At 35.6% G+C, this 20,414-nt stretch overlaps 1 protein-coding gene across 2 annotated transcripts in view; it reads left to right on the top strand.

Moving 5' to 3' along the window:
• Positions 1-20,414, top strand: part of LOC133527173 (basement membrane-specific heparan sulfate proteoglycan core protein) — a 204,374-nt gene that overhangs the window by 44,184 nt on the left and 139,776 nt on the right. For both annotated transcript variants that reach the window (XM_061864076.1, XM_061864067.1), the window contains exon 2: positions 18,632-18,767. In XM_061864076.1, coding sequence (XP_061720060.1) covers positions 18,632-18,767 — 136 coding nt within the window. The remainder of the gene's footprint in view (positions 1-18,631; positions 18,768-20,414) is intronic.

The raw sequence follows: 20,414 nt of genomic DNA, 5'->3' as shown, positions 1-20,414 counted from the left end.
CACGTACGTGATATACAATATCTACCCGCCTCCTAAGCTTTTTACTCGCATGTACGAGTAAGCGTCGCGGGGCAGAAGTAGAGACAGAACGTTTTATTTCAACTACCCGTATTCCTTTTCGGTACCATAGCCGTAAATATGTTTTAAATCAATATATTGTGTATATGTCTAATTGTGAGCTATAAACAGTTCGTATGTTACCTACGAGTTTTTGTTGATGTCAAAATACTTATCTATATTTATTTGAAAATGTAACGAAATTACTGAATTTCCCGTTTACAACCGAATATTGACACGATAGGTATTTATTTTTAGTATGGAAGGTAGAGTAAGGAATACAATCTCCATAGGCAGAACTGTTGCAAAATTGTCCAGTAGTCAGCTATAAAAATAGTAGTAATAGCGATAGAGTAGCTAAGAAGCCACGCGTTATTGACGGAGTGAAGTGCGCTGTCCATGATTTGTAATTTTTTTTTAGATATTCTAGGTATTCTAGCGCCACATGTTTAAGGTTTTCTGACGGACACTTTTTGGTACATGGAGGTTGTATTCCTTACCTCTACCTTCCATAATTTTTAGGTTTCCGTACGTCAAGTTCCGTCACTTGTTAAAATAGGCAAGGTACTTATTTAGTTGAGGTTAGATAAGTTCGCAGCCACTGATCCACGTCTACAGTCTCCATGCGATAAGTACCTTTTCCGAATATAGAAAATATATCAATTTAGTATAGGTACCTACATATAGATATTAAATAATGATTACGTAGCAACCTAATTAATATTTCTCAGAATGATATGTGCTTGAAGATCGCGCTCGTCGTTGCTACTTTTATAACATGAATAAGGTTGAGTGATTCACTTCTTGGAAATAGAGGTATATTTATTTTAGTCAATTGAATTTAAGTAAGGTATAATCACTTGTTCCTTGATGTAAAAGTTATCTGTAGGAACTGCAGTAGCATATAAGTATTTCTGAGAATAATCACATTTAAACATTACTTCTCAAGAAAATAAAGGGTAGTGAGACAGTAACAAAAAAAATTAAGGGATGTGGAACGGCTGTGTTTTTGACCGCAATGAAAATAGGATTAGAGTACATTGCGAAACGACTGCCTTTAGCACAACACTACGTAGATACTTATAAATTGTTCATGATATTTTAGTTAATATAGCACATTCATAAGATAATCAATGGTATTTTGTTAAATCCGAAAATTTTCTGGTATTTCATACTAGGTGATTAAACAGATGACTTTTATGACGAAACTATTCTGTTTTCAGTAGTTCATTAAACCAAAGTCAATTATCTTTGTATTATATTTAATTAATGTATTTTACATTTTAATTTCTCTCTCTTCTTGTATTTAGAATACCGTAGGACGTTTGTTGCGTATATTTTTATATAAAGACAAATATACTTTTATATCAAGCAATTACATACAACGCGTGTATACATTTGCATGTTGTAGTTCCGAGAGCTGAAGATACATTTTACTAACTTGGGCCGAACTAGGACGCGGCTGCGAGAACGCAATTTTGTCGATTATGTGGAGTGAGACCTAGTTTGAGAGCTTTTGCAGGTAGGGTTAAATAATTAATTATTTATGTATTTAATGTAAGGTTAAACTTTAAAAATTGGTGGAACAATAAGTACAGAATAACATTATTAAATTATGTTTTTAAAGAAAAATACTTGGCCGCAGTCTGAACCTGACTCCCGTCCACACAATTGTTTATAATGTTCTTCACATCACCGATTCGGAAAAGGAATTTTTTGTTCATGCTAGGAGGGATCAAAGTGCCACTTTTCTTCCCGGCTAAAAGGGATTTAAATGATACTTTTCTGTTCTGGGACATTTTATTGCCAGTACAATATATTTTCGCAATGAAATATGAAAATAATTTCCATGTAATCGATTACTATTTCCTTATAATCGATTACCTGCATTGCATACTATTTTTTAGCTTTATCAATATTTCATAAGGTAATAATTACCTCTTAAGGGATGTGAAAAGCAGTGTATGTCATGTGGTAAGTAGCAAAATTATTTCCACCTTGGGTTAAGAACACTTGAATCCCGCACTAACTCAGAATGCTCAGGATTATATTTTTTATAAAATCCTTCGCTTTGTTCTGGATTCAATGTACGCTCACCGCATAAATATGTAATTTTGACACAATCTAGGTACTATTTATTTAAGTCAAATTCAAGATTGATCGTGATCGTTTCTTTTTTATTTGTTTTTGATAGAAATATCAAACTACTACTGTCTTTCAATATATCTTTAGATCTTAAATAACACAAAAAGTCTAGTTTTCTCAATAAGCAATCTTTAGGGTTCCGTAGCTAAAAGGCAAAAAACGGAACCCTTATGGATTCGTCATGTCCGTCTGTCTGTCCGTTTATGTCACAGCCACTTTTTTCCGAAACTATAAGAACTATACTGTTGAAACTTGGTAAGTAGATATATTCTGTGCCGTTCTCTGAACAGCATTAAGATTTTCACACAAAAATAGAAAAAAAAAACTATAAATTTTGGGGTTCCCCAAACTTAGAACTGAAACTCAATGATTTTTTTTCATCAAATACGTGTGGTGTATCTATGGTGTGGCATGTATGGGACTGAGAGGTATAATGAAACACACGTGCTTACTCGCGAGCGTCTGTATTGTAACTAACTTAACGTACATCGTCAACTTATATCTATATCTTATACTACCACACAGACATCATCTAGGGGGTTGTCGAGAAAAAAAATTGATGTAAATTCATTTTTTTTTATATAAAACTATGCATACACTATCAAACATTTTTGTTTTATTTAAAGAAATCTAAACATATCCATAGCACAACAAAACACAATTATGAAATATGTTTACATAAAGTCAAACTATTAATGTTAACACAACATGACAAAAGAAAAAGCAGTGACACATGAGTCACTGATTAAAAATCTTAGTCCTATTTTTATGAACAAGATCGATCTTACCGTCTATTTCTAACTTAACATATATCTAATAGGTCTTCAAAAATGATATCTAGGTTTCTAATATCATTTATTTCTAAACTGAATCGTTTACGCGAGAGACACTTCCAAAGTGGTAAAATGTGTCCCCCCCCTGTAACTTCTAAAATAACAGAATGATAAAACAAAAAAATATATATGATGTACGTTACCATGCAAACTTCCACCGAAAATTGGTTTGAACGAGATCTAGTAAGTAGTTTTTTTTAATACGTCATAAATGGTACGGAACCCTTCATGGGCGAGTCTGACTCGCACTTGGCCGCTTTTTTTTAGTTATTTTATTATAATTTTATTGATGTAATAGCGGGAATAAAATGTTCTGAGATACCTGGGTAGTGTCGTAACTAATTTTTAACTAACAAAGCTAAGTTATAAAAAACAATACGTTTTATTTTATTAAATATCTGATGGAAAGCGAGAATTAGTTCATTAGACCTTTGTTTCAAGAATCTAACGGATTCATCTTGACTATAGTTCGTTATTTTTAGCATTAGAAAAAGGTGACGAATCTTGACGTGTATTATTATTAAAAAAAACACTTTTAAGAAACAAGTCACAGCAAATATGTAACAATTATAAATGATATACGATGATTTACATTCTTTCGCTTTCATAAGTAATATAAACTTTTTACACGTCAAGATTGTTTACCTTTCATTAAATGCTAAAAAAATCAAACTATAGGGAGTAAACAAAGCGGTCAAAGTTTGTATGGGGATAACGCGGACGGAATCGTACACAGTCAGTTTCTAATAAGAAATACAAATGCACAAGAAAGTGTCACCGATTGTTTTGTAGATTAAGTTGTACCTACCGCGAGATATTACATTAACATAGAACAGAGGAGATGCGGACTTGTTAGACGCATTGTTTATATTTCTGAGAAGCCAGGACAGTTCTATTTACTCGCGATGACACCTCGGGTAATGAGATCTCCTGCTAACCTAAACACGCATTGATCAGCCAATGTTATCTATCAGTATTTAGTGTTTCTATTGGAATATGTTATTGAGAAGTCTTGTGTTTATTCGTCTCACCTTATTTCGCACTTTTTGTGTTTGTACTTTAAATCGCACCTACAAAATGATGATGAATTTGACGTTTCGAACCCTTTACAGCATTCGCGGTCCACGGGTGGCAGAGGAAAAATATTCACCTGTATCAAAATTAAAATTGGGAAAAATACTCACGTACAGAAATAATTAACAAAAACTATAAATTATTCGGCTAGGTATTATTTTCTGATACTTACATGAAATAGAGTCTGTTCGGAAAAAGAAGAGTCGTAGAATGTATTGGGTCCCATACATTCCACGTCTCTTCTCTTTCCGCACAGACTCTAATTGAAAGTCTGTACAAAACCCTTGGTACGCGAGTTAAACGAATTCGCACTTGACCGGTTTTTATTTTTAAATGCAATTTTATTAATTACCTAAAACACATTTTTTTATTACTTCGTTTTTCTAACTCAAAACTATAGCACATAGCTGTAGTAAAAGGTTACAGCAGGTTAGGAAGGAGTAGGTATCAGGACCGTTAATTGATAGGAATTGTATTCTTCGAGGTGTTTTCTATAACATAACTAAGCCAGCAATAACTTAAGAAAATAGTAAACCAAAATACCCGTGGCTAGTAATGACGTAGAATATTGCCAAGTGTGAGAGGAGGTTTTGGAAAAATAAAATATGTAGGAGACTTGCGATATTCGTTGCTTTTATTGAATGTTAATATCATTAACCCTGAAGTGAACACGCTATAAGAAATATTAATTTTTATTGAATTAAAATGAAATGTAAGTTTAAACATTGTAATATGTTGCCCCATCGGAACTAAGTAATTAAATTGAGTATCCATTACAGCGCGCTGTCGGCTCTCGTCGCCGCCCGCACACTCGCCGCCGACTTCATGGGGCTTATCTATTCACGAAACGTTTACTACTCGACTTTCAACTATCCAAACTATACTAAGACCCTTTCATTGGTATCAACTGTGTGTAATTGGAAGCCTGACTTATTTTTGATGTTGCAAAGTTGCCGTCATTTTTTTGTAGCCTTATACTGTTATTCAAATCACAACGCTTATGTACTAAGCAGTTTATATAGCCGAACCAGTATGAGAGCAAAACTTCAATAACGAAAGTTACATTACTCTCAATATAAAATTATATTAGTGCCAGTAGTGAGAGTCTACATCGTAGTCAAGAGTCATTGTTTTCGGCTGTTTGCTGCAGGTAAATGCCGACAATGTGAATTACCCTACCGTGTACTTAATTTACAGATATTCCATCATATCATTAGATTAGATTACGAGTATATTGATTAGACTTAATCGTGGCCGTAATCACTCAACACAATTCTTAATATCTTACTAAAACGTGCATACTTAAAATGTGTGCCATGAATATTCGATTAACGGAGACCTATTTAGTATTTATTTATTATTATTATTTTATTTGATACACTAGCATCTATTGGAGCTGTAGCGTGTATATTGCAACACTTGTGTTAATTTTGCACTTTTTAAAATTCTTAAATTTGTATTTAGTATATTTATGAGAGTTCACCGACGGTGCACTAACAACTGTTTCTGGTAAAGAGTTCCATACATTAACTACACGATTTGGTAAGAAGTGTATCCGGCAGAATATTACTTATAAAGAAAAACATCCAATTAAAATGTATCACATAACAATACTTAAAACATATACAGGGTGACCTTAGCCATTGGACAAACCCTGAAATCCCACGTAGGGTAACTTCTCAGGAATGCTCTGACGTTAATATATTTTTTAATTAGAACATAAGATAAAAAATAAGTTTATCGAACAAAAGTTATTTGCAACAAACAGAAACACAATTTGTTCGAAGTATTTGTTAACGATGACATTTTTCAAAAGACAAAAGCTTATTAGTGTCATAAATAAAAAAGATAATCAAAAAGGTTGAAGAAGGTTCCATTTATTACTATTATTTGAGGATACGGAGCTTAGGAGCTTAGGAGCTACTAACACAGACAGGCTGCTCCAAAGTAAAAATTGGTAATTTGTTAATTTCTTCGAAACCGCTACACCGGCTGTTACGATACTTTGTACACTGGTTCTAAATACCCTAATGCATTTGTACATTTCGGCTTTGTCCAATGGCTAGGGACACTGTATGTATTTTCTATCTTAATACGTATATTTAGAGAAAAAATACATATATAGGTAGGTCTAATAAAACAATGAAGACAGTTGCTACTGCAATTTTTTCTTACCATAGGCAACGATGTTTGATTCAACTCCATTCACTACGGCTGAGTGCGGAGCGCTTCGGCGGATAACGCAGCTAAATATTCGGTATTCGGCAAAAACCACTATTAGGGGCATCTGTCCTAAAATGTGCTAGTGTTAAGATAGTCTCCAGGGGTTGCGTAAGATCCCAATGTGGCGGTATTCAGCGAAAACAATTACGTATTTTAGTTCCGTTCAGGAATTTTTGAGTTTATCACGAACATACAGACATACAGACAGACGCAGTGCGGGTATTTGTTTTATAAGTTGAAGTGATAAATATGAGTTAAGTGAAGACATTTTTCTGATTTCTTCTCCCGTAATCCCACATACATTTCAGTAGTCACACAGTTGTCAGTCTATCAATGTATATTTCAGTTTTCAATATACACTGCATAAAAAATGGTCACAGAAAGATATTGTCAATCAAAATAATGTTATGATACAAATATGGCTACAACATTTATGAACGCTGATTATTTTATACTAATCATAATAATCGACCGAGGTATGATAAAATATGCACGCAGCAATATCTATAATAACTTCATACATTTACTATCACTAATAATAAAACCAATTTGGCTTACGGTTAGGGGTGTGATGACCTCATCGTCCGCTGGATGCCCCAATGCAATCAGACAACGCAGAACAGCTTGTCGCGAACTGTTGGGGAGTAGCGACCCCACGTACTCGAGTGAGTAGGAGTCTTCTGCCTCTGGCTTATCTTAGCTATATGGAAACATAAGCGGCAAGTTGGCACCTGTCTACCCTCAGCTTTCACATTGGAGTTGCCCTTGATCCAACAGTTTTTATCGTTTTTTTGTAGGAGCCCCTATGGGGGGTCGTCTTGTGTAAATAAAGGCAATCGTCCGGTTTAATATCTTATAGCCCAGTATCCATCGCTTCACCCAATAGCCTAGAATATTCTATCAACAGTTCTTAAACCCCTGGCGGGTGGTGCCTCCGGGTGCATCCCATTACACGGGCAAGGGAAGCATCCGGTCGGTGTCCCCCTTAAATTTCATTAAAGTATCAAAAAGGCCTTTACGTTTTGGTTGCAGCTCCGCGCACGACTCCCGAATTTCCGGAACACCATTGTTCCGTAATGGGTAGAAACCAGTTTAACCGTTATTTAAGAATTCAAGTATTTATTTACAATAATAATATACATAATTGATTGATTGATTGATTGATATTGATTGATATATTTATTCGTTATAACATAGGTACATTGTATTGGTCTTAGAGGTAAAACATATTGCGAACCCTATGTTTTGCCGCTTGGCGTACGAATTTGTTTTTATATAAAATTAAGTTAACATGCACAGTTAATAATAATGGATATATAGTATATACAGAGGATTACTATAACTTGCTTTAATCTAAACTAGGCCCGTGAGGCATTGTAACAAGGATGCTAGAAGCATTTCCTCGTTGTATCGCAATACTGATACGTTGTGCGAGGAAGCCGCCAGCTCTGCGGTCACCAGTTACTTCAACCAGACGCTTCGCGATTTCTGCAAAAAGCTTGTGCGCGCTGGGACCCCATAGATCTAGAGTTACCACGCCAAAAGGTACAAAATGGTACTCTCTACCAATGATCTTATATTTATTACGTTTCAAAATTTCGGCGCTTTCCGCCGCTGCGCCAGCTTTTACATTAGTCCGTTTGGAGGTGGGACGGTGCCAGTGTGTCTACGCAGGTAATAAATAGCATTACTCGTATTAAATATAAGTATGGATATACTTACTTGCAATGAGAATGGAAAGGTATGATATTTCCACAAACCTCGTCGATCTCTAATATTAGGTATAATTTTAATAGAATTTGGATTAAGCACGCTAAAACAGTTGATAAAAAAGCTGCAATAAATTATTTAATCCGCAAAGGCGGAAGTCATCTTGCAATATTCGCAATTTACATCCATAGCATGCAATCAACATTGTGTTGTATTGTATTGTATTGTATTGTATTGTAGTTCGGGCGATTTTCCGCAACTCGACGACTGGCGCCTATTTTGCGTGACAAGGGGGGGTGGAGGGTCGGCTACTCTTGCCAGCCCAACTCCTCGAGGAATCCTATCAAACCTTTGATGTTGAGTAGGACCTCAGGGAGGTCTCTCGGGGATCCGAGATGTTTTGCCCTGTATGGGGCCACTCCGCTGCATTCCAGCACCACGTGAGAGGCTGTTTCTTCTGTCTCCATGCATCCTCGGCATAAGGGACTGTCTGTGACACCTGTTATGAAAAGATGTTTGTTAAATAGTCCATGACCTGTTATGACACTGGTTACCATACTCAGTCGGACCTTCCCTAGTTGAAGGAGCGCCCTTGTGAGCTTTCCGTTGATGCCAGGCATGGCTTCTTTTGCCTGTCTGCATCCAGTCTGATTCAGCCAGTGTTCTGTGTGTAGTTTCCCTGTACGTGCCAGCAGCATTGAGCGTACCTTGCTAAACGGTATCGGAAGAATCGGTTCCGGACCAATCGCCCCCGCACCCGATCCTTGCCTGGCAAGCTCGTCCGCAGCATCGTTACCCCGGGATCCACTGTGTCCCTTGATCCATTGTAAAGTGATCTTATTATTATTATGACATACCTCCATTAGTCGTTCGTGGCATTCGTGTATAAGTTTGGATGTAATTATATGGCTATTTAGAGCCATTAAGACTGCTCTACTGTCGGAGAGTATGCGGATGGAGGATCCTACTACCTTCCTTGCAATGATGGCAGCCGCCGCGTTTAAGATGCCCATGCACTCAGCTTGGAATACCGAGTTATGGGCTCCTAGCGGTGTGGTGATTGACATGTTCAGGTCTTCTGAGAAGGTTCCGGAGCCCGACCCGCTGTCTGTTTTGGACCCATCAGTGAAGATTCTCAGCTCCCGGAGATTGAGTCCTTCGTGGTTGTCGTCCTCATATAACTGTATTTTGTACCTTTTGTCAAAGATAGCTTGTTTGTGAATCCGATCCGTGCCCGTGCCGTCAACATTGTGTTTTAATTTGATTCCATTGATCATCCTGGGTTCATTACCTATTTACTTCGGGTCTTTTTTTTAGGTTTTTTTTTACAATATAAATATAAAAGTAAAATATCAAAACCGAAAATAACCGAAAATCTATATAAACATATTATAAAAACACCTCACCTAAGGTGCCGGGGCAGGCCGTACTATCCGCGCTGTGTCCAAGACTACCGCCTTCTGCATCTGACCCTTGAGCCATGACTAGGATATAACCTAGCGAAGGTGTTGGTCGAGACCCTTATTATTATTATTCTATTCATAACTTACAGCACATAAGCGACGGCATATAAGGACTTTGGTAGGTTCTAACGACGAATGCATTTTAAAGTATCTTCGATCGACACTCTATTTATAAAATTTTAAAAGTAGTCCAACTATACGAACTGATCTGTCTAAAAAATCCTCAGTGTAACTTTGTCTCAGTACGTACATTACGTCCAGCTTTGATAATAGATTTCTAGGTGGTAGTCGGAACAGGCAAAAACGAAACAATGAAAGTAAGCTTTAAAATAGCGGTCTGTAAGTCAATTTTTTATATTTTTATTCTTTGACATTTGGAGAACCTTTACACCTCCAAATCTTATTATTGTGTATTATTATTTTTCTCAGACCGTGGGGACCTTATACATCTCCAAACTTAATGTATTAACCGTGGAGACTATACGTCTGTGTCATATTGTATAATATACTTGACTTGGTACATACTAGTTATGTACAGAATGTAGCATTAGTTTATGAGACTGCTAGTTTAACAGTCCAGACGCGGTTTATTTATTTAGTATAAATTTTATTTTGACACTTGGAGAGACTTTACACCTCCAAATTTTATTAATATTAGTACTCTGACATTGGGGACCTTTTACATCTCCAGATTTAATGTGTTTTTAACCATAGAGACTATACATCTCTATTGTATTGTATTAATTATTTATTTTAAGATTATTATAATGTAATGTTTACCCAGGTATTGGCTGTTGTATTTTATAAATGTTGTTATGTATTTTTCATGTCACTATATGATGTTACTATAAATGTTGTATTGACTTGTAAAAGAGCCCTTGAGGCCTACTTGCAGAATAAAATTTTGAATTTTGAATTTGAATTTTGAATTTTGAATAACAACCGTTATAGGTAGACATTTGAAATACACCAAGAAATAATTTAAATAATAATAAGATTCAGTTTTTCACCGTCTTCTTCTTATTTTATGGGGACCCCATACAATACAATATATTATTTAGCTTTGACATGTGTCGGCGACGGACCCACCAGCCTTATAGGTAGTGCTGCTCGCGTGCTGAACCCCTAGTGTAAATTTATTCGATATCGTAACGTGACGTACGCGTTTGCGTTAAGTCTCATTTTGTATGGAATTTAGAAACAGCGCGCCAAGAGGGACGTTTTGGGAACCCAAAATCCCATACAAAATGAGAGTAAACGCAAACGCGTACGCCACGTTTCGCTATCGAATAAATTTACACTAGGGGTACTGGTAGCCTGGCCAATACGGATGCCGCTGCCAGCACGCGTCTTTTGTTTAATATAATTTTCTTGGTTCTGCGTAGTCAATAAGTAGCAAATGTTTAGTTTGCTCATCTTTTGTAAATTATATGTGTAAATAGCTCGTTCCTTGTAAATATTATATTGGATTTTGGAGGGGGCCTCCTTCTCCATCTCAAAACCATTGCTAGGTTGCCTGGGCCCCTAGCCGCGGGACTTGTGGGCCTAGGCGAAAATTCACCCCTGGTAATCTTTTGATTTCATACTGTTACCGAGCAAAATAAAACATGTTCCTTTCTAATCATCTGATATTAGAATGGTTTCGTTAAAAGCTTAAATCAAAGCTAGACCGAGCAGTGTCAAGAACAATTATTCACGTTGGTTCTAATTTTAATTCGAAGAGAGGTATCGTGGCGTTCACTAATTGAGCAGACAATTAGACGAGCCCCACCTTCATTAAAGTAGGTGAAATACCATCTCACCGATAACTTTCAGGGTTCGCGTAACGCATTTAAGTTTACCTTTCTTTACCTTATGTTGGCCTAGACAATGATACTTGATTGTTAACCAAGAAACAACACTTTTATATAGGATTATTTAGGACATAAACCATTTATAAAAGATAAATCGGTTAAATTATGCTATCAGCTTAAGAAGTATATTTTGCATGTGTTCATCTATATATGTACCTATACATATATACAATATTTTATTTACTTTGTGGCTATGTCATGAATTCTAGTCTAAAATGAATTGTTATTCGTTTTAGTAACATCTAACACATGCAAACCTGCAGTCGGTGGTGTCAGTTACATTGAAGCGTTCTTTTCCCTAGTTTTTCCTCTTTGTACTCAATGCCTTAAGAGACTGTTTTGAACGGGAGTCCGGAAGGGAGGCTGCACACGCTCTGCTTAATTTTAGGGTCTCTTAGGCAAACAAGGTACCTTTATCATTTTATTTCTTCATCAGCTAATTAGAGTTAAAATCTATTACATAATATGGCGTGTTAGTTTAAAAATCTATAATTACGATTTCACAAAATTGTGGAATTGCTGCAATGACCCTGGTACAATTCGGCGACCGTGTATGTACGACCTTAGCATGGTAGGCATAGATTGTGTCATTAACGGGGACGAGTGCCTTGACTTGTATTGCCATGTTATTAAAGGTTAGATTTGACAAATCTGTGCGTCATCGTGGATGACACGAACTATACTGCATACAACGCTTTTCGTTTATAACAATTTATAAGAAAAAAAAGACGTAAATGGATACTATAAATAGTAGGTTGTAACTCTGAAACTAGGCGAAATGTAAATAAAAGTGTAAAAAAAATAATACTGTCAAAATCTCTCGGGTTCCTTTTTGTATATTATTTCCTTAATGGCGGTTTTGCAAACTGTCACGATTTTACGAATTTTTATAGGTGGCACTACTGATGTTCACGGTCTGACACCCGGGGCGGATCGCCCCCCCCCCCCCCTCTCCCCCACCCTAGTTACGCCACTGGATTGGCCAACTGTCATTTTAGTATCAGGGCCATACAAACAAAGCTTACGGAATCAATTTTTCTTCTGTATAATCAGATATAATCTGACGGAATTTACAATCAGATATAATCATATTATATAATTTTTCGACACCACTTGAGTAAATAATCCATTTATAAATTATAAGCACAGTTCCATCGTGACCATTTTGACTACGCAAACCTAAAAATGCAACTAGACAGTATACGGTAACTAACTTGTTTATTTTCGGTAATTTATATATACTTGGTTCTTGACCTGAATTTATCTGGAGCTCATTATTTTAAACAGTGTATGGCTCCTATCCTTCATCGCCTTTGCACATGAATCACATGATATCTATTAACAAGACGAATGTTTATTTTTTTAGACAGACATATGGACCTACTTCCAGTGAAAAAACATTCGCACAGCATACGAGTAGTTTTACATTGTTAGTATCTAGCTCCCAGTACTAATTAATAATATTATATACAATAGTTTAGTACGTGTCATCCACGATAACGCGCAGGTTTGTCGAGCTGGTGTGTTGAAAAACAAAAAAAAATAGGTTGTAATTGTAATTATTGCTTTTGAACATAAACTATAGATCTGTCTATACGGTTCTCTGTTCTGTCTTTAAACTCGGATCTCTCTTTAGACTTGCTTTAGACTCCGGGCACTTCGTGGTATCTTCACATTTAAGGAAACTAAATGCCATAAAAAAAATTTTTTTGTTTAATGTTTGTAAATAGTAATTAATAGTATTGCTGTTACACGGAAATTATATTTAAATCCACCAAACAATTGAAAACTATGGCATATCAATAACATTTCGAATATCGATCGTCCGAGATAGTACTTGCGTTAGTAGCAAAATTGTAAACTCATACTAAGTACTAATCAATATGTAAACAGGCATTAAGGCAAGTGTACACGCTCGTAGGGGCCTTATTATCAGATAGAAATAAATCATTAATTATCTCCAAAATGGAGGTAATTAGAGTACCAGTTTCTTTGAGAAAGTTATTTAAGCTCAGGAATGCACCCTTGAAATTAACGGACTTAAAAAAACCCCGTATGTATATATATATATATATATATATATATTATTTTTACTTGGAAAATAATTCCAGGGTGGCAGATTCTTATGGTGCGTTGTTTTATCCGCTACTTTGATGCTGACTGTACCTACATCGCACATTTTCATAAAGTGCAGGAGTAGGGAGCTGTCACGGAGGCAGCTTGTCTGCGAGACGGGAAATCCAATTGAATAAAGTCATGTTGCATTTGTTTACATTTGCTTCATTCTCCAGTGAGCGTTGCGTTGCAAACATCATGGCTTGTTATTCTTTTTTTGTCTTTCTCTTTCTGCACGCATACGTATATTATTGAAAATCAATTGAGTCAGTACTTTCATAAATACTTTTCGTCAACGTTTGTCCGCGAGTTGAAGCGACACAGCTAGCCTAAATATTCTTACTGAACTTATTGTGGGACTTAGTCAATTCGTATAATATTGTCCTTAAATATTTATTTATTTAGTTACCTATCTACTTATACAAAAAGTTAAGTTTATTGGAAACAAGTCATTTTTGATACAAGCTTTTATTTCTGACTTTTCTTTTCTTCCAATCACTCAACGTACATATGTGTGTAAAGTTTTAGCTCAATTGAATAATGGGAAATGGGTCTAATTTAGCTTGTAAGATTTGACCCGTACATAGTTAGATACATTGCAAGTTAAATAAGTTTTCCAAAAACAAAGTTTCAAATGCAGATACATCCAGGTTCAAAATGTATCGACACTTATTTGAGTTGCACGATATTCGAGACCAATAACTTAGGTATACATATGTATGTGTGGTTTACTAAAAACGTGCTCCTGTTTGGTTAGTAGTATTTAAAAAAAATCGAATCGGCCACTAGGTTAAGTTAGTGCCCGATTCGTTCATTAGACTTTTATAAAGGTTATTTTCTTTTTTATTGTACTCGAGTACCTGGAATGTGTTACGGGAAAGACAAAAAAAAACATATTCTGCATGTATCTGAAAGTAATTTTATTAAGAAAGCAGTCGTAACCTTTGAGACCATTAAGTTGCGAGTCGCGTCGTATACACTCGTCGGCGGATCATGTCGGACTAGCTAAAATTGCAAAGAAATCCCGCTCGCTGCCGGCCGCCCGCTCCGCCTAATTGTGGCTTGGGTGGCGATTTATTTGTGAATCATGTGCTGAAGTGTTATATATGTAAACATTGCCTTATGAATACCAATGTAGCAAGAGGTACCCTAGGGAGCAATTTTAGTAATGTTTTCAATATAGATTAATAAACTTATATCTAAAGCAGGCAGGTATAGACAAAATTAAATAGATCGATAAATATATTATATAGTCGCAGCCAAAGTGACATATAACACATCCTCAATCCTATAGTGACAAAAATGGTATGCTGTACATTCGGCCACTTTACCTATTACTAAGTATCTATTTGATACTGGTTGTACCATCAATCACATTGCATCCCGATATTGGTATAAAGAGTTATTGAAAATACACAATCAATAACAAACTTTTTCAACACACTTGCTCGTAAAGTGGAAGTAATTGAACCGCTTTTAAGCTCATAATCCTAGATAATAAACACGCATATTTTTTCATTATATTATAGCACTTGTACGGTCTTCTTCTTCCTCGCGTTGTCCCGGCATTTTGCCACGGCTCATGGGAGCCTGGGGTCCGCTTGGCAACTAATCCCGAAAATTGACATAGGCACTAGTTTTTACGAAAGCGCCTGCCATCTGGCCTTTCGACCCAGAGTAAAGTAGGCCTTATTGGGATTAGTCCGGTTTCCTCACGATGTTTTCCTTCACGGAAAAGCGACTGGTGAATATCAAATGATATTTCGTACATAAGTTCCGAAAAACTCATTGGTAACCCGCGACCTCCGTATTGCAAGTCGCACGGTCTTACCGCTAGGCCACCAGTTACAATTTTAGATAAAACTTGTACGATCATGTATGATAAACTAACCTTTATTATGGTTATTTATTGATAACATTATGTATGAAAACGGAGCCTTCTTAATTGGTCGAGTAATACATTTTTCACGTCAGCAGCTCGAACAAGGATAATTTGCTACTTAAAAACAGTGAACAGAATGCGATTTTACTCACTGAGTGCGACAAAATAACATTTAAGTGACCTTTTTTAAGTTTATTTGTAGTCTTTATTTAATTATAACTACAAAACTTTACCTAGATCTAAAAATAAATAATACTAGTGTTCAAATAAAATACTAAAAACTATCCCCCTACGGCATGGTGCCGTAGATGCTAGCAGCATTTCCTCGCTGTATCGCAAGACTAATTCTTTGAGCGAGGAAGCTGCCAGCTCTACGGTCACCGGTGACCTTTATATTGGAATGTAATTTCACCGTGCGGGGCCTAATACAAGTTCAAAATATTTGAATTTTATTATCTATATCCCTTTCACGTCATTAGCAAAAAGAAAGAGACAAAAACGTGCATACGTAATTCAACGGTATATTGACAGTTCATACGAGTCTTCGTTCGTAATAATTAATTAATGAAATAAAAGTTTAAATTTAATAAAACCACCATATTTTACGTATTTTATTATACAATAAAAACAGTGAACTTAAAAAAAATACTCAATTGTTACGCAAAGTAAATAATTCTACTTTTAGCGATCTTTACTGTAGTTGACAAATAGTTGTATCCGCAATTCGGACCGTATCTTACAAAGTTTTTTGTTACATAAAAAACGTTGTCGATTGAACTGTCAGTTGATGTTCGCTACTTCATTATTTCCGTATTATATTATTGAAATTTCATTCGTTTCGTTTTATTGCGGTAATTAAACCTAATTGTTAGAATACCTTAAGAAAACATGAATGAAATAATGATGAAGGCGGATTACATTTTTTCAGGTTGTATTTTACCTTCCAAATACGTTCTCACTGCTGTCGTGAAAACTTTTGTGTACTACACGAGATCAAAGTTATTTACATCTCGGGCGCTTTTGAGTCCCTTACTTCGCTCAAGATTCTAAATTAAAGAATCTTTCGCTTTGCACGTGACTCAAAAATAAGCACTCGTAGAAATATCAAACTTAGCTCTCTTGTTGTACAAATAACAATTTTTTAAACCAACTTATTTTATACATTACATTATCCTTATATTACATTATTAAATATCTAAACTTAACATTTTATCGATTTAGTCTCAAATGCCATCTGTTATAAATACGAATATATTCGCTTTTTTACCATTTAAAAATTGTCTGTTGTTGATTTCGTTCGCGCCGTTGCCTTCATAAAGTATTTTATGTTAAGATATCTTCATGTTCTCCCACAGCTAAAACTAAAAAAAAAGTGATGTTATAGGTGGTTATCAATGGTGAAAAAATCGGAGCGGTCTCTAACGTCAATAAAAAAAATTAAAAGAATACTCAGCATTTTTTTTTCTATGACATATAGATAATTAAATGTATGTCATACAATCTCTAGTAATCTTTAGTAGATGTACAAAATATGTAACGAACGGAAAAATCGGTTGACTACAATAAAAATATCGAAGATTAATCATATTTAGTATTTTTACCAAAAACTATGTAGGTTAGGGGCTGATATTTTGCATTTTAATTAATGATATAGAGCCACATCACCCATAAAAATTACAAGCCCAAACTTGATGGGGGCAGAATCACTTAGCTTATCCTGGCACGACCGTTGATTAATATATACCTAAGTCTTATTTTCTCCTAGCAAGTGTATTGAAAAACGTCGTATAAAACGCGTGTGCATTGGTCATTACACACACATCGGCTTTCTCATTACTCATTACGCTTACAGCTCGCGTGCACAAAATCGTCTCGTGTTCAGTGACCAACAGTGTAAATAATTAAACTGAATTAAATAAGTACGGGACACATTACCAAATTAATAATAATTAAATTGAAATAACATAAAGTTTTTAGCTTAAAAATGATAGTTTCGATCAACAAACCACTTAAGACACGTGGTGTATGGAGCGTGACATAATATTTATCATCAGTATCACAACAAGATTAGAGAACACTGCAATGAGCAATCGGAAATGGCTTATCCTGCAAAGCCTCCGTTAATTTCGAGGTTTCGTTTTAATTTTTTTATAAAAGGTAAACAAATGCTGCATATAGAGTGTAAATGGGCATGCTATTTAAGTTAACCAAACAATTGAAAATATTGACATATCAATATCATTTCGAACATTGATCGTCCGAGATATTACTTCTATTTAGTAGCAAATGCATAAACTGATACTAAACACTAATTAACATGGAAAAAAGTTTTCGCGTTGATATTTTTAAGTACGAGCAGCTTTGTAATGGAGCGATATATCCCCAACACGAGTTCGCTCTAAAAAATGTGTAGTTTTATTCATCAGCATTTCTACTCACTATAAAAATCAGGGATCGGAAACCGGTATTTTTTGTATGGGAACGAAAACGGTATTTTTTCGTTCTTTGTTAATTATTTCATTCCTAATCGGGCAATCTAATAATACGAAGTCGTTATCTAAAAACAGAACTGAGTCCTACATTTTGAGTATAAAATAAACCGAAATATACCTATGGTTATTTCGATGTTTTTGCAAAAAACCTGTTCCGATCCCTGATAAAAATCAATCTGTATTGTTATTGTCTGAGTAATCAGTAAGACGATCCTTATGCTATGACAAATGTACTATTTATGATTGATGGAAATTAGCGTCGTGTATGTTGGAAAAGAACACTTTATGTAATGACTGACACTCTCTCTTATATTGTAATCGTAATAATAATAAGTACCAGCTACGTGTATTATTATCCTACAAATTAACTGAGGCGGTAAGTAATTTAGTTCAACGATGGATTTCTAGTAGAAGATGGCTTCGTTTGGAACTCAGTTTTGTTTACGTTATTTTTTTACTCGCTGATCGTAATACGAATACGTAATATTAGGTAAGGATTGTATAAAGTAAAATAAATACCTACAGCGTTAGGAGTGTGAAAAGTTATTTTCGTGTAAGTATCTGCGCCAAAAGGGGCTGCCGAATCGTTTTAAGGGCGGGGCGTGTTCGTCGGCTTTGCCCAATCACTAAACTCTTATTAAGGTCGTCATTCTGTATATTCACAAGTATATAACATGTTCTTAATTCAGCTGACCCATATTGTCATGACAACTTATTTACTCAATAGTACGTGTTAATACAATTAATCTGTGATATTAAGTCGTTTATTTTAATAACATTACAGGTGACATCCGAGGACCTGTACTGGGAGGGTGAGGAAGATGCGTCTAACGAGTTCCTCGAGGTTAAAGAACATGAAAGCGGTCTCGCCGGTCACCTGTCAAGAATAAAGCGGCAGTTTGATTTCTTTAACATTTTCTGTAAGTAAATATTGTAGCACTATTATTACTAGTAATATAAGAAACAATTAAATAACTTCAGAAACGGAAGAATTTCGTAAATATCTAATATCTAGTAAACCTACCTTATATTTTGGCAACACACTACTGCAACGCGTTCTTACAGTAGAAAGTGCTCTTAGTTTATTACATGATTTGAAATTTTCAAAATTATCCCACTTTGTCAAGCCATTGATGGTTATAACGTATTGGGAGTATTGTTATATGAATAAGGCTATGGCGATGTTATTTATTATTATCAGTGGTTATTTTTCTAATAACTTGTTTTATGCTTTGCTAAAGTGTATAGACATACTTACTTGAGGTGTGTTGGGGTAAGTTAAAAACAGGGGTAAGGCAAAAAATCCTCTGTACATCCGAATCACGTGTAATATTCTTAGTGCTGGCAATATTGTTCAAACTTGCAACAGAACATCATCATCATTGCTCATCCATCCGTTCAAAATTAGTTCAATGTTATCCCAAGGCACCTTAATTTATTTATGAAACTGGTTATAAAATATATTTTTTACTATAATTTAGGTTCTACTTGAGTTTCTTTTTACTTCTAGATGCATATATTAATACACAGAGTCCGTCTAAGCTAACTCTGCAACGAGTTCGATACATCAAAGTGTGGGGATGTCATTATAAACGTCATATTTTCATAGACATTTGAGATTTGTGATGACATTCTCACACTTTATCATTACAAATGCCGTGCATAGTTATCTTGGTCCGACTCTCTGTACCTATTGTTATCACTATTATTATATACCATTGTATGCACCACGCACAATCAACAAACTGAACGGAAATTACGGTGGCAGCAGCTGTCATCCTATAGAGAAAGAACTGTCAAACGTTTTATATAAGGAAATTGTACTACAGTGACATTGTGGTGTATCTGTCAGTGGCCGACATATCCAGCCCAAACACGTGGTTTGTTCTTTCGCTTGCTGCTATAGGTATATTCGCAAGTTAAGGTTAACCCTTATGGAGTGTGGATTTAAAAGGAGTGTAATCTCTTATGGTAGAACTGTTGCAAAAGTGCCCAGCTGTCAGCTATAAATAATAGTTTCAAATCTCTCCAGAGTAGCGCTAGAGTAGCTTAGAACCTAGGCGTTATTGATGGAGTGTAGTGCGCTGTCTATGATTGATTTTTTGTCAAGTATTCTAGGTATTGTAGCGCCACCTGTTTAAGGTTTTTATGACAGTTTTTGGTACATGGAGATTTAATTCCTTACCTCCACCTTCCATATTAACCCTGTTGAAACAGCATTACTAACTCTCTACAGGGAGCGTGCATGAACTGTAGGAGGCAGCACAGGAGCCGTCAGATTTTTGGCGCGAGGTGTAAATGTGATGTTTATTGTTCCGATGTAGCCCACAAGATGGCAGAACCTACTATGCACAAGAAAACACGTGACGTGTAAATGTACATGTTTATGGTTCCGATCCAGGCCACAAGATGGCAGACCCTCCAACGCGCACGGTCCCTACAGCATTCTGACAGCGGAAATGGGCAATGTCACTGTCAATCTCTTTGATAACTTAAATTATATCAGGCAAATTGACAATGACAGTCCCAGTAGTTCATCGCTAGACTAATCAAAATTGGATGAACCT

This window comes from Cydia pomonella, chromosome 1, assembly GCF_033807575.1.
Source record: "Cydia pomonella isolate Wapato2018A chromosome 1, ilCydPomo1, whole genome shotgun sequence".
NCBI lineage: Eukaryota > Metazoa > Arthropoda > Insecta > Lepidoptera > Tortricidae > Cydia > Cydia pomonella.
Note: the sequence above shows the minus strand (reverse complement) of the source record. Positions and strands in the feature narration are given on the sequence as shown.